The sequence below is a fragment of the Mus caroli genome, chromosome 19 (assembly GCF_900094665.2).
Source record: "Mus caroli chromosome 19, CAROLI_EIJ_v1.1, whole genome shotgun sequence".
NCBI classification, from domain to species: domain Eukaryota; kingdom Metazoa; phylum Chordata; class Mammalia; order Rodentia; family Muridae; genus Mus; species Mus caroli.
In genome coordinates this window covers 27594348-27608488 of record NC_034588.1, presented here as the reverse complement: position 1 = coordinate 27608488, position 14141 = coordinate 27594348, and the positions used below count along the sequence as shown (strand labels likewise).

General features: G+C 44.3%; 1 protein-coding gene across 1 annotated transcript; it reads left to right on the top strand.

The window, feature by feature from the left end:
* The first annotated feature begins 11228 nt into the window (after positions 1-11228).
* Positions 11229-13936, top strand: Dkk1 (dickkopf WNT signaling pathway inhibitor 1). Its single transcript, XM_021152560.1, has 4 exons — positions 11229-11637; positions 11843-12011; positions 13060-13209; positions 13333-13936. Exons 1-4 carry the CDS (start codon positions 11392-11394, stop codon positions 13584-13586), a joined length of 819 nt encoding a protein of 272 aa, XP_021008219.1. The 5' UTR covers positions 11229-11391; the 3' UTR covers positions 13587-13936.
* The last annotated feature ends 205 nt before the right edge of the window (positions 13937-14141 follow it).

The following is a 14141-nucleotide window of genomic DNA, read 5'->3' as shown; positions in this document are numbered from 1 at the left end:
AAAGATGGCCTAGTCGGCCATCACTGGAAAGAGAGGCCCATTGGACTTGCAAACTTTATATGCCCCAGTACAGGGGAATGCCAGGGCCAAAAAGTGGGAGTGGGTGGGTAGGGGGGTGGAGGGGAGGGTATGGGGGACTTTTGGGATAGCATTGGAAATGTAAATGAGAATTAATTAATTATAATAAAAAATGAAAAAAAAAAGAGTGGCTGGTTAAAACTCTTTGGTATGAGAACATTTCGTAGCCTAGAATTGGGCTTTGGGTCCATAGCTACCCATGACCATGAAGCACCACTGTTCACTGGATTGTTTTCTTATCCAACCAAGGGCCACCTGCTTGGGTGTGGAACCACCCAGAATGGGCTGGGCCCTTCCACATCAATTGCTAACCAAGAAAACAACCCCACAGTGCCATGGACCAGGCCCAGTTGGCCCCCCTCAATCTGTGGGGATCAGGGTCTCAGACAGATGAGCATAGAGTCAGCGAGAATGGGGTGACAAGCAGACAGGACACAAGGGACTGTGGTGAATCTGAATGTAATGTCAAATTGAGCATCAAACTTTTTATACAGAAGAAAATAGGGAAGTTAGATGACACATCGGCAAGGTACAATGAGGTTACTGGAAGCTTAATGACTCATACACAAAACAGAGGAATGCAAACACAAAGACTGGCAGGAACTGGGCATAAAACAACTGAGACAAAGTCAGCTCTATCTAAGGTCAGCTATAGTCTTAGAAGCCAGGTGTGAGGTCTTTACACTCCTAGGGCAAGGTCTTTCACACCCAAGTCATGGTTCTATTTAGCGAGTTCCGCTCTAGCTAACCTCATGAATAATGCAATACTCTAAAACCACAGCCGGATCTACTTCCTAAACCATTGTAAATTCCTGTATATGGAAGCAACTTGGCTTTTACTCTAAGTGATAGTGTGGGGGACTTTCTACAAATAAGTAACATAGTCTGCCATACATAACTATAGTAAGAATTCTAAACTTACGTTGCTAAGCTTGCCCTGAGATTTCTAACTCTATGTAGTTAGATAGTAAAGCCTGATTTCTTTCACTATCTCTCTTACAATACTAGAGGCAATTCTGAATGTCACTGAATTCCAATTCTGAATGGTAACATTCTTACTGAATTCAAAGCCCAGGGTCGGCTCAAGAACTACCTAGAGCATTGGTGAAGGCCAGGAAGCAAAGTTTGATTTTGCTTAGGTATTTGGCAAGTCATTGTTTGGAGGCACCTATAACAAAACAATACTGAAAGGAAACACACAGATCCATTCGCAAGGACAAAATTGGAGCATACGTGCTATGGAATGCCACAGCTCCAAGAGACTAAGTTTCACCTCAGGACTGCTTCCAGATTTCTAGACCTGTCAAGCAAGTCACTACTGGAGTGGATGTAGCACCACAGGCCAACCTGAGGGAGGCACTTCTCAGTGGAAGTTCTCTCTTCCCAGGTGACTAGTTTGTGTCAACTTGACAAAGACTAACCAGCACAAGTTCTCTTTCCCTAGAGAATTCTGACAATTGCTCTTGGGCTTCCAAATAAGCTGAAGCCCAGTTAAACTACCATAATCTGAAAATAATATAAATCCAAACTGCACCTAATACACACTAACATCTGAAAATTACTGTAAACCCGAAATGCACCTAACATAATGTAAACGACTACCCAACGAGATGGCTCAGTGGAGTCCATGTAACTGTGGAGTGCTGATTGGTTGCCTGGTGACCACGTGACTGACTGGGAGTTGCAGCTTCCTGTACGTTGCAGATCTTACCAATGGTCCCGATAGCCCAGGCAAGATCTAGAGCCAAACACAAAGCTTTCCAGTGAATAGTATTTCTTTCATGGCATACACTGAAAAATTCTAATCCAAACTACAATTACATTTGAGATCATCTCTTTGGCTCACGATGGGAGTGTTCAGAAAAATCCACATTAAATAAAAATCAGGGCTGGGTTCAAAGTTGAAGCGAAAACTGCTTTTAGTTTAGTGGATATTTAAGAACCGTAGCTGTACCCGGGTGTGGTGACACAGGCCTTTTATCCCACCATTTTGGAAGTGGAGGTAGAAGGACTACAAATGCAAGACCAGCCTAGGCTGCTACATCTCTCCCTCTCAAAACAACAAACAAAAGAGTCATACACCCAAAGGGCTCCTGAGAAACAGTTGTAGAGAAAAAGAAAGTTTTAATTGACAACTTCTTTCACTATTTTGTGGAGAGCTTTGGGGGCCATTTCTAGAAACTCAGCAGGAATTTGACATTGGGCAGGGACAAGGAGGTAAGCTCAGACAGGAATCTGACTTTGGACTAGAACAAAGATGTTAAACTCAGGCAGGAATTTGACTTTGGGCTAGGACTCAGGAAATAGGTCTCATATTGAGAATATTTACATTTGGGCTAAAGCAAAGCTCAGAGTGGGCCCAGTCACCCAGGAATGTGTGGCACTCCTTTTGTCTTGGTCATCATGATAAGCCCCTCGACTATTTGAGTTTATTGCCTTGTCTGTTCCTTGACCTAAAACTGACCTTATTATTTGCATGTACTTAAAATGCTGTAAAAGCAGACTGGGAAAAATTTTTACTTCAGCCTCAGCACTGGCTGGAGTCATGTTATAATGCTGTCTAATTGTCTTTTTCTTTTCAATTCTTCCTCCCTCCCTCCCTTGAGACCTGGTTGACTGAGCTGGCCTGGTCATCATCTCCAAAATAAAAAAATATATTTTACTCATTCACCTATTTATTTATTTATTTAATGTTGATGTGTGTGTGTGTGTGTGTGTGTGTGTGTGTGTGTGTGAGCACGTGTGTGTATGCACATACATTTGGAGGCCAGAGAATGATTTTTAGTGTCTTCCGCAGTCTCTCTCCAACTATATTTTGAGATAAGGTCTCTCATTACAACTAAATCTCAATGATTCAGCTAAACTGGCTGCCCATCCATCCACCTTCAGGATCCTCCAGTCTCTGCCTGCCTGGTTCTCAGACTACCATTTCTAGCTCCCTACTCCAGCCCCTGCATTTTATATTAGCTCTGGAGAGTCACACTTAGATTCTCATGTTTTCATGTCAAGCACCTTACTTTAACAACTGAGCCATTTTCCTATCCCTAGTATTGTCGGGAGCTGCTTGCCCTCTTCTCTAAAGCAGAGAGTGACAGAGACAGACAGACAGACAGACAACCTCCGGGCAGAGTCAAGGCAGATCATGGTCTGTTGGCAGATTTCCAGGCCTGCTAAGGCACACAGACCGAGAAGAGGAGGTGTGCACCTGAGGTGAGAGGCAAGGGGCTGAAGATTCTATTGACCTTGGTGGAAGGAATTGGGGGTTGGTTGAGAACAAATGCCTTGCCTATAGTTTAGCAACTTGTTTCTGTTAGCTTGTGGCTTTCCTTCCCAGGGTACGATAGTATATGAAGGCTAAGAGAAATATACTCACTTCTAGTGTGGTATTGACTTGCAGCCCTCCCATATCTGTCTCTTGCATCGTTTTTCTATCTTTCCCATAATCACCCTCACTTCCTCCTCAGAGGCCTTTTCAACTTTGTACCAAGCCAGATCAGTACAAAGTATTCCATTTTTTTCCTTGTTTTTCCCATACATGAAAGTGAAAATGTCTCTTATTTATGTTTCTCTTTTTTATTTGGATTTATTATATTATTCTATGTGCACAACCATTGAGCCAGTTCTCTACCCACATTCTACCTTTCCATTTTTCTAATCTCAAACATCATAAAGCAAGAGCATGATAAGTTTTCAAATAAATTGACTTTGCCTATCAATCATGACCTTTACAATAATGGAAAGAGAAAAAATTGGTGTGTATGTGCGTAAAATAGAATACTACTTAGTGCTGAAGGAAAAAAAATGAAACCACAAAATTTGTTAAAAAAAAAAAAAAAGTATGTACTCAGAGTGTAGAGTAATATGAAGCCAAACAATCTCAGGAAGAAAAAAAAAAAAACACATTTTCCCTCGTATGCAGAATCTAATGACAGTGTGTGTGTGTGTGTGTGTGTGTGTGTGTGTGTGTGTGTGTAAACAAGTGTACATGTAGATGCCATCTAGCATACAACAAGAGAGTAAAAATGCTGAATGTGAGGGGTGAGGAAGGAAGAGTGAGTTATGAATGCTGATGCACAGCTGATGGTTTCCTTGTTCCAATTCTATTGTGGATTTTTTTTATGGCAACAATAAAAAATATATCCATAGTGGAAACGTAAGATGTGAAGCTCTTGAGTTCTGTGTCCAGTGGCTACTCTATGTTCACTGCACTGTGCGGTCTTTGGGGTGGGTCTGATTAATATGTCGCGTGGGTTTCTGGCTTTTGTTTTTGTCTTTTACTGCTGTTAAGATAACAATGTTTAAAGTTTAAAAAAAAAAACTATAACAACACCAACAACAAAAGGCACAGAAAAAGACAAACCTTAGGACTTAGAGCTTACATATCTAGCCTCAGTCTTCCTCTCACGTCGTTAGGAGGAAAGAAAGGAAGCCAGTTCTCATAGAAGGCTAGTCAGCTTTCCTTACGCTCCTGTACCTTCTAAGGACATCTGCAGCTAAGCTGAACCCACCAAGCTCCTGAACCTTGCAAACTGCTTTTCACTCTTTTCTCCGGCTTGCAGCTTACATGAACGTGGCTTTGCTTATAAATAGAGCCATTTGCTACAGCAGTCTCTGGGGGTACCTGAAAGAGCACAGAGTTCAAGCCAAAAAGGTGGGCAGGGATTAATGAAATTATCAGTGAGAAGCCAGGTCAGGTGGCACAGGCTTGTCATCCCAGCACTTAGACCCTGAGGTAGGACGATTGCCATGTCAAGACAAGCCTGGGTTACAAGGCAAAACCTTGTCCCAAGCAACAACAGGAAGAAAAACCAAAACCAAAACAAAACCTCTAGAGGTCTTTTGTTGAAGGTCAATTTACTTCTTTAGAACCATTCTTAGAAAACATAATCTAAAGCCCAATATGAAAACAATGCTGTATGATTTTATAGTTGGCACTTGTTATATCTAAAATTTAGTAGATTATAAATGTTGAGTTGCATGCTTAAAAGATTTATCACACAAGTTCCAACAGCCTTTATTTAAAAAAAAAAAAAAGAAAACTTAAGAGTGGGCACAAAATTATTACCTGCCTGTATTTTTCATAAGCCTCCTAGATAATATTCTTTTAAAAAAAAAAAAGGAAACTTTGAAATTATCATTTTCTCATTGAAACAAATGACATATTTTCATTTTCCAAAAAGTTTTATAAAAATGGTTATAGATGAATGAACTTTCCTGAAATACATGCAGCATAGGATTCTCCTTAAGTGTGGTACTTATCATCTGAAGAGCCTACCGTTTTCATCCAGGAATGAGAAATGCTGGTGTGCAAATTAAACCTAACTGAATAAACACTTCACTGAGAACCTCTGTGCCAGAACCCCAACTCCTTAGTCTTTAGACAGCGGTTAGACGCTATCCTATCTTATTCTATTATGCGAAGATTTACTATGTATTATATGGAATATTAAAAGTTGGAGACTATTTAGCTTTGAAAAGTTTTCAGTGTGAGAGCTGGAGAAGTTTTCCCGGGTGTGGTGGCACCCCCTTTAATCCCAGCACTCTGGAGGCAGAGGCTGGTGAACCTCTGTGAGTTCGAGGCCAGCCTGGTCTAAAACGTGAGTTCCAGGAAAGCCAGGGCTGCTATACAGAGAAACCCTGTCTAGAAAAACAAAATGAAACAAATCTTCCAAAGAATTTTTTTTAATTCACTTTAGGTCCAGATCACTTCCGATAGGATCCACCAGGGGGAAGCAAAGGAACGGGATTGCTCCTTCCCGAACTAGCAGTGGTGAGGATTTAACGTCTCTCAGAGCAGAAATCTTCCCGTGCCTCTCCTTTCCCCCCTCTAACCTCCCCACTTCTAATTAACCCTGATTTATTTGCCCCGAGAACTGACACCGTGGACCCACAGCAGCAGTGTAGTGCGAAGAGATTTGCGCCCAGGCCGGGGCTTCAACGGGATTACGCTGATGAATTTGCTAAACACAAAGTCCACAGAAGCCGCAAATCCAGCTCTCTGCGAGACCACCTGGCTCACGGTTGATTAAGACAGGGACCCTGAGCTGTTTGATCTTCTCTCATCAAAGAGTCTTTAAGCAAGTTTCATTTTACACTACTGTAAGGTGGCCATGGCTTGTGACTGCAGTGAGCAGCCTGAGCCTGAGCCAGCGCTCTGGCAATGGAGGTTCGTGGCTCACCCTGGCAGGAAGAGAGTGCAACAGCAGCTTGGAGCTCCAAGATCCTCTCAAGGGGGAGGAATCCTTCCTCCAACCCCTTAGCAGAAGTTAGTACTGTTTCTAGCCTACATCTTGATTCCACCAAGGTCCTAATACAATGCACTAGCTGGAAATTGGGGGATGAAGAAACAAAATAATTCATTCATCCATTCTTATTCATATTAATTTGTTCATTCGTTCTCTCACTCCCTTCTGCTTGGGCATCTTTTAGAAACTCAAGAGTCACATAATTCACCATATTTCCAGGAACTTAGGTTACATTCTCCAAAATCAGCAAGTTCCCAGCGTCCACAATAGTGAGTATTGCTTAATAACGCTGTCTAAAAGACATTTAACTGAAGACAAAAGGCTTTGCCCAGGACGGCTTAAAGACTACTTTTGTATCCAGAAGGGGGCTCCCTTGTCTTACCAGCATGACATTTACAAATGAAAAGAAAGCTAGTTCCACAATCACAAAGGGACAGTTGTCACCTTGCAGTCCAGTGCTGAGCTCCAGCCCTTAGCTTCCAGGGCAGTGGCAAGGCCCTTTTGGTCACAGCCCTTGGAGGATACCAGTATGATAAAGGGAGTATGACAAGAACCCAGTGGCACAGAAGAAAATTCCATCTCCTATATATCTGCTGTCCGGGCCCCGCCTTCTGCTGGCACCGACCTATCTTTATGATTGGAAATATTAAGTCCTACAGGGGATACTATGGGGCAGCTGGACTCCTAGACCCTACCCATCACAGGCCTTTCTGGGCGTCAGGACCTCCTGAAAGATGCTGCTGTCATCATTCTCACCAGACCTCCTTCGCTTCTGAGCTCCAGGCTGTTTATGCTTCAAGGGCCCCAGGATCGTTTTTCTGAGCTGAGTTAGTCTTGTGACTGTGGCGCTGGGTTTATCTAGGCTAGCCATCTCCAGGGACAGAGTGAAGATAGATAAGCATCCCAAACTCACTTGCTCCTCTTTGTAGGACAGAAAAGCCTACCACTTCAAGGGACTCCAAACATGAGTCACGTCTGAAAGCTCTTCTATCATGATGAGCATAGAAACTAAAAATCTTTTAAAAGTCGAGGAGAAAGTCATATGCTTTTTATTAAATGTCAGGAACGGGAAATCTCTGCTATTAATTCAAGGCTGGCACCAAGGAAGATGCTGGCAACACCCACCACCTACTTCGAGTTTTCTTATTGAAAACTCAATAAGAGTTTTAGGGTGGGTGGGGGTGGCACATGCCTTTAATTCCAGCCCTCTGGAGGCAGAGGCAGTCAGATCTCTGTTCCAGACAAGCCTGATCTACAGAGCAAGTTCCAAGACAGCCAGAGCTACACAGAGAAACCCTGTCTCAAACAAACAAACAAACAAATAAGAAAAGAAAATGACACTACAAAAACTAAATGTGAACAGATCGACTACCTTCAGTGTGACAAGGAGAGGGAAGGAATGAAGAGGAGGAGGGGAAAGGAGACGGGGGGGGGGGGGGGGGGGGGGGGGGGGGGGGAGAAGTGCCCCCAAATAACAGAGGTGGGAGAATAGTATGCAAATATCCCAGGGTTCTGTGTCTTTAAATATTATTTGTCATTTGTCTCATGAATCAGAAGGACCGGTATCCTAGGCTGCTGCCCAACATTTAAAACAGAAAGTCATGTCTTACGCTATCCTCGAGTTACATACACAGTTCAATTCCACTGTGCTAAACATCCCTCCTAGTTTTAAATCTAATACGAAACATTAACTGTATTGCCATAACTGTGGTCATAGTGATAGCACATCCAACAAGAGACAAAGTTCCTCCCTGAAGAAATTAAGTTTGATAGATACAGCAGGCACTCCATTGCCTGGCTGCCTGAGACTCCGAGTCACGTGACCTCTGACTTCCTGAGGCTGGGGTGTGGCTCCAGTTCCTGGACCTCTCTTCCTTTCTCTCCCGACCAATAGGCACCAAGTAAAATCTACTTAAATAACAAAACTGTGTGATACACGCCCCTGACCCTAACAATGGAGAAAACTGGTAGAAAATCTAATGTGCAGGCTACATAGTCGGACTCCAGTGGTCTTAAAGCTCCAAGACCGCCAAAGCAACAACAAAAACCAAGCCAAACAACAACAAAACTCCCTCTGTGACCTGATACCATGCTTCCTAGGCTACTGGGAAACTGGAAGGAGCCTGCCTTCAGCATATGAGAGAACCACTCTTAAGGGGCTCTTCTGGGTGTTCTCCGGCACTGGAGGAGCAGTGAGCACCTATCTCTTTTGATCTTCACCTCCTGATTATGACACCCCGGAAGTAAGCTCAATCAAAACAAGGGTTCACAAATGGACAATAGGCTGCACTGGAAATGGCAGTATCATCTGTGAGCTTGCTTCATCTTTTCCTAAATAACTTGAAGACGGCTGTTCTTGTTCTTCTTCTTATTATTATTATTTATTGAAGCAACAAGGACACTGCTTAGCCTCAGGTGTGGACCTATTCATACCTCCAGAAAGAACATAAAAAGTAAAAAGTGCCAAAACTTCCTACACCCCCACGCCCCCCACCCCACCCCCACCCCCGCCCACGCCCCCCCACCCTCATCCCCCGCCCATCCCCGGTTTCAACTGTGGGCATATGTTCTTGGTGAGCTAAGCTCTGCTCATTTAGAGTAGGTGTATTAATCAAGACTCATCATTACGTCAGAATATGGGGAGAGGAGTGCCACATATGTGTATTTCTAGAAAAAGAAACTTAACACGTTGATCATTGGCATTGCTAGAAGTATGCTGAACGTGATAATGTGAGCTCACCACCACCACCACCACATTATTCCACCATCTCCCGGCATCTATGCAAGGTTCAGATCCACTGACTGGTAGGTCTGCGTGGAGCCAGGAAAATCTGATTTATTGTTAGTTATTTGTCCCCCTTTATTCCTAATATTCACTTTTTAAACAAAATTTTAAAACCTGTTCGTTGTTTTCAAATATTCTAAAGATCTGTGGGTAACTAGCCTTGCTACACAGTTGCACATATTCCTAATAAAAGCCAGATAAGTACATGGGATTTAATCCATGTTAGACTTTCAACAAACCACAGGAAATTCTTCGGGATGAATGGAGTTTGGGGTAGAATTGAGGCAACATTAAAAGTTACTTGGGCCGGGCGTGGTGGCGCACGCCTTTAATCCCAGCACTCGGGAGGCAGAGGCAGGCGGATTTCTGAGTTCGAGGCCAGCCTGGTCTACAAAGTGAGTTCCAGGACAGCCCGGGCTATACAGAGAAACCCTGTCTCGAAAAACCAAAAAAAAAAAAAAAAAAAAAGTTACTTGGAAGACACTTAAGTTCTGAAATCCACCAAACAGATATTTAAATATTGTTCATAATATCCCTCCTAGCTCAACTTCAGGGTTATATTTGTACAAGACTGTCATTGGCTATTGTGGGGGTGGGGGGGCTTCCTAAGAATAACTATTATAGATAAAGCGGTGTTGTGAATAATTCTAGCATATCCAGACGCTAAGGGGCTACAAAGGACATCTCAGCTCACCCTCTCCAACAAGGATTTCAGATTGTTTCTTCCTTTTCAATCTCATACAACAGTTGCTTGTGGTCTCAGATTTATCGATCTGTTCTTAAACATTATCCATTCACATTTCTTATCTTTTGTTATATCATGACAACTGTCTCTTTTAGCACTGTGATGGTTGGATAAAAGACTGACTTTAATAAAAGTCATTATTGCATACATTACCTCTAAGTTACAAGCACGGCATTCTTATGTCCATGTTGTTTCTTATTTTACACACTGGGTGAAACCCCTTCAAATTCATTCTCTGATTTAGGTTCAGCACTTCTTTTCCAGGAGGTCCTCTGTTATCTCCCTAGAGGGTTATTCCTCCTGTCCTGTCCTGTCCTGGACGAGGGTTTGATTTGGGATCAAAAGCAAGCCCTCTCCTGCTCAGCGATATGAAACACTAATGAGAAAGCCCGGAGCTAAGCCTTCGGGTTTCTTATCTTCTTCTATTAACCCACCGCTGGGAACAGGGAACCAGGGAAAGAGGACTGACCAGGCTCAGGGACCCTGTCCGCTCTGGCTCAGAGCCACTTTGATCTCACGTGTCTGCTTAATCAAGTTCATCTACTGCTGGGATTGACCAGATTCAAAGAACCACATTAAATAGTTTGATTATCGGGTGCCTATTTCCCTCTTCCCTCCATCCCTGATTTAATTTCCAAAAGGCAGTCTCTCGCCTCCACCCCCAACCCCCCCCCAAACTCACCATCAAAAGCGAATTAGTTCTTCCCTTGGCATCCTCATTTGATGTGCAAATTTTCTTGTCTTTGCACATTTTTTTTTCTCCTGGTGTGTGTAGGGTTGGGTGGGGGGGAGGGAGTGGGAAGTGGGGAAGCAACTAGACAAACTTAAAAGACAAGAACCACATTTGCAAATCGCAACGCTAAAGGGTTAATCAGCAACTATAGGAGCCACCTGGGCCTTTCACAAAACCTTTGATGAATGGCTGCTCGAATTGTATTTAATACTGAATATTATTTGCGTGCGCAGAAAGCGAGGGTACTCATATGGGGAAGAGAAGAAACGTGGTTTTGTATATTCTATCACTTTTAACTCTGACAAGGATTTCAGACAGAACTAACCCAGCCCCACAGCAGAACAGTCAAGCTCACAGAGTGCACCCTCCCGCCATTTATTTATTTATTTATTTATTTATTTATTTATTTATTTATTTATTTAAGTTCGGGCTAGGCTCTAATGCTCTAGTAACCCACACTCTAAGGTGAGCTGGACAAGGGGACCACAGTGCAAGGGAGGGGCGAGGGGAGAGTGTCAAAGTCCTCCCTGCTTCCGATACACAAACACTCCCCCTCCCAGCTCCTCCCAAAGCTTTGAAATCCCATCCCCGCTTTGTTGTCTTCCCTGAGGAGCTGGGAGGGCTGGGAGCCTGAGTATAAAGGCAGCCAGAGGTGGCGGTGGCCGTGCAGAGCTGTGCGCCTGGCAGCCGAGACTCCACCGGTGGAGGTCCCGAAGTTGAGGTTCCGCAGTCCAGACTCTGCAGCCAGCCGCTGTGCAAAGTGACCTCTCTTTTCCTGACCTTTGCCTGTTTGCGTCCTTCGGAGATGACGGTTGTGTGTGCAGCGGCAGCTGTCCGGTTCTTGGCCGTGTTTACAACGATGGCTCTCTGCAGCCTCCCTCTGCTAGGAGCCAGTGCCACCTTGAACTCAGTTCTCATCAATTCCAACGCGATCAAGAACCTGCCCCCACCGCTGGGTGGTGCTGGGGGACAGCCGGGCTCTGCTGTCAGTGTGGCGCCGGGAGTTCTCTACGAGGGCGGGAACAAGTACCAGACTCTTGACAACTACCAGGTAAGGAGGGGTCTCGGGGATCTGAGGACGCTGTGATCCTGACGGGGGTCTCAGAAAGACCTAGGTGTGTGAGATTTGGGGTGTGTTTGGAATCACTGCATTAAGAGCAGCGCGCTTAAGGGGTTTTTGAAGAGGCAGATGGGGACCGTGAAGGTATGGGTACCAGGATGCTTGAGTTGCTCACCAGTCCGCTCCCTTCCCACAGCCCTACCCTTGCGCAGAAGATGAGGAGTGCGGCTCTGACGAGTACTGCTCCAGCCCCAGCCGAGGGGCAGCCGGCGTCGGAGGTGTACAGATCTGTCTGGCTTGCCGAAAGCGCAGGAAACGCTGCATGAGGCACGCTATGTGCTGCCCCGGGAACTACTGCAAAAATGGTGAGTCTTGGACTCCTTTTTAAATTAGAACCACCTTGCCTTTGAGGACCCAGGAATCAAACGAAATGGTCTGGTTCTGTCAAAGCTAAGGTGGCGCCACCTGCAAACGCATGCTCATGCAAGGGTTCTCCTGACACATCATCGTTGCTGGCTTGTGTTTGAGCACTTGAAAGTTTATCTTCCCTTGCCTCCCTCTGTGATCTAACAACAAGACCTGAAAGTGGACCCTTCCATCAAACAATTATCTTCAGGGAGCCTTGGGGCACTTGAGAAAGGGGAGAGGTCGTTTTGAAAGGAAAGCCAGACCTTTTTTCTTAAGGTGGACTCTGCGTGGCTTTGCCAGTCTCTCTTTCCTCTAAGGCTATTACAACTGTTGTCAACAGGGAGCTAGAATGATTAATCTCTGCTGGCCAGCTTTTAAAAGAGATCTCTGTACCGCTTACACCCCAGGCTGTCCACCCCTTCCCCCCTTTCCCTCCACCCTCAACTACCTTCAAAGAAGTACTCTTCCCCCGGACGACCACAGATCCACAAAATGTTAATGTCTCAAAGAAGTCTCCAGAAATAAACTTGAGGGGTGGCTAACTTCCTAGGTTACAGCAGCATTCCAGAGTCAACTCACTAAAATCTCCGTAATATCAAAATTATACAGTAAAGTAACTAGCGGGTGAGATCGTAGTCTTCCAGGCAGCCGGAACTGCATTGCGCAGCTAGCACCCAGAGCAGAGAAGTTATTTTTAAGGTTATTTTTTTTTAAGTGACTGGATTTCTTTGTCCTAGCCCGAAGGGTAATATTAAAATAGACAGAAATGTCTCTACTGCCTCCACTACAATTAGTAGGAAAGCATTTAAAATGGCTATACCTGAGGAGTTCCATAAGATTCAACAGTACACTCATTGATACTGCTTTCTCTGGGGAGTTTTGGTAAATAGAAAGGCAGCGACAGCAGTGGGGTATCTCACAGTGGTGTCTGCATAACCCACTGCTCCTGTCTTGGCTATTAGCAGCAACAAACTGAGGATTAATCACGATTTCTGGCTTTCTTAGGAATATGCATGCCCTCTGACAACAGCCATTTTCCTCGAGGGGAAATTGAGGACAGCATCATTGAAAACCTTGGTAATGACCATAACGCCGCCGCCGGGGATGGATATCCCAGAAGAACCACACTGACTTCAAAAATATATCACACCAAAGGTAGTAAAGGGGCTTTCAGGCTCAGCCTTCCCATTTAATATATCAGAAGTGCATTTAGAATTGTCTCAATGGAATGGTACAGGCCTCGCAGTAACTGTAATTTTCCTTCTGTCTCCTTCACAGGACAAGAAGGCTCCGTCTGCCTCCGATCATCAGACTGCGCCGCAGGGCTGTGTTGTGCAAGACACTTCTGGTCCAAGATCTGTAAACCTGTCCTTAAAGAAGGTCAGGTATGCACCAAGCACAGACGGAAAGGCTCCCACGGGCTGGAGATATTCCAGCGCTGTTACTGCGGGGAAGGTCTGGCTTGCAGGATACAGAAAGATCACCATCAAGCCAGCAATTCTTCTAGGCTCCACACCTGCCAGAGACACTAAACCCACAGTCTAAATGCGATGGACTCTTTTTATCTAATATATGCTACGAAAATCCTTTATGATTTGTCAGCTCAATCCCAAGGATGTAGGAATCTTCAGTGTGTAATTAAGCATTCCGACAATACCTTCCAAAAACTCTGGAGTGTAAGGACTTTGTTTCTTGATGGAACTCCCCTGTGATTGCAGTAAATTACTGTGTTGTAAATCCTCAGTGTGGCACTTACCTGTAAATGCAGCAAAACTTTTAATTATTTTTCTAGAGGGTGCTACATTGCCTTGTTTCTCTTGCATGTAAATTTTTTTTGTACACGGTTGATTGTCTTGACTCATAAATATTCTATATTGAAGTAATTTTGGTTTACAGTTCTTAAATGTGTAACCCTTTCTGCTTCCATGTCTAGGGTGTCGAATGTAAGGAGCAATGGAATAGTCGGTGATAGGCACCTAAAATTTAACATGAAAGTATCAGTTTATTTCCTGAGATGTGCTCTCTTTGCATAGATTCTCTCTCTCTCTCTCTCTCTCTCTCTCTCTCTCTCTCTCTCTCTCTCTCTC

Excerpts from the sequence above, each read along its gene's own strand:
- Dkk1 (XM_021152560.1), top strand. The coding sequence starts at position 11,392 with ATGACGGTTGTGTGTGCAGCGGCAGCTGTCCGGTTCTTGGCCGTGTTT. Across the intron at positions 11,638-11,842 it reads AGACTCTTGACAACTACCAG|CCCTACCCTTGCGCAGAAGA; the intron begins GTAAGGAGGGGT and ends CCCTTCCCACAG. Across the intron at positions 12,012-13,059 it reads CGGGAACTACTGCAAAAATG|GAATATGCATGCCCTCTGAC; the intron begins GTGAGTCTTGGA and ends TGGCTTTCTTAG.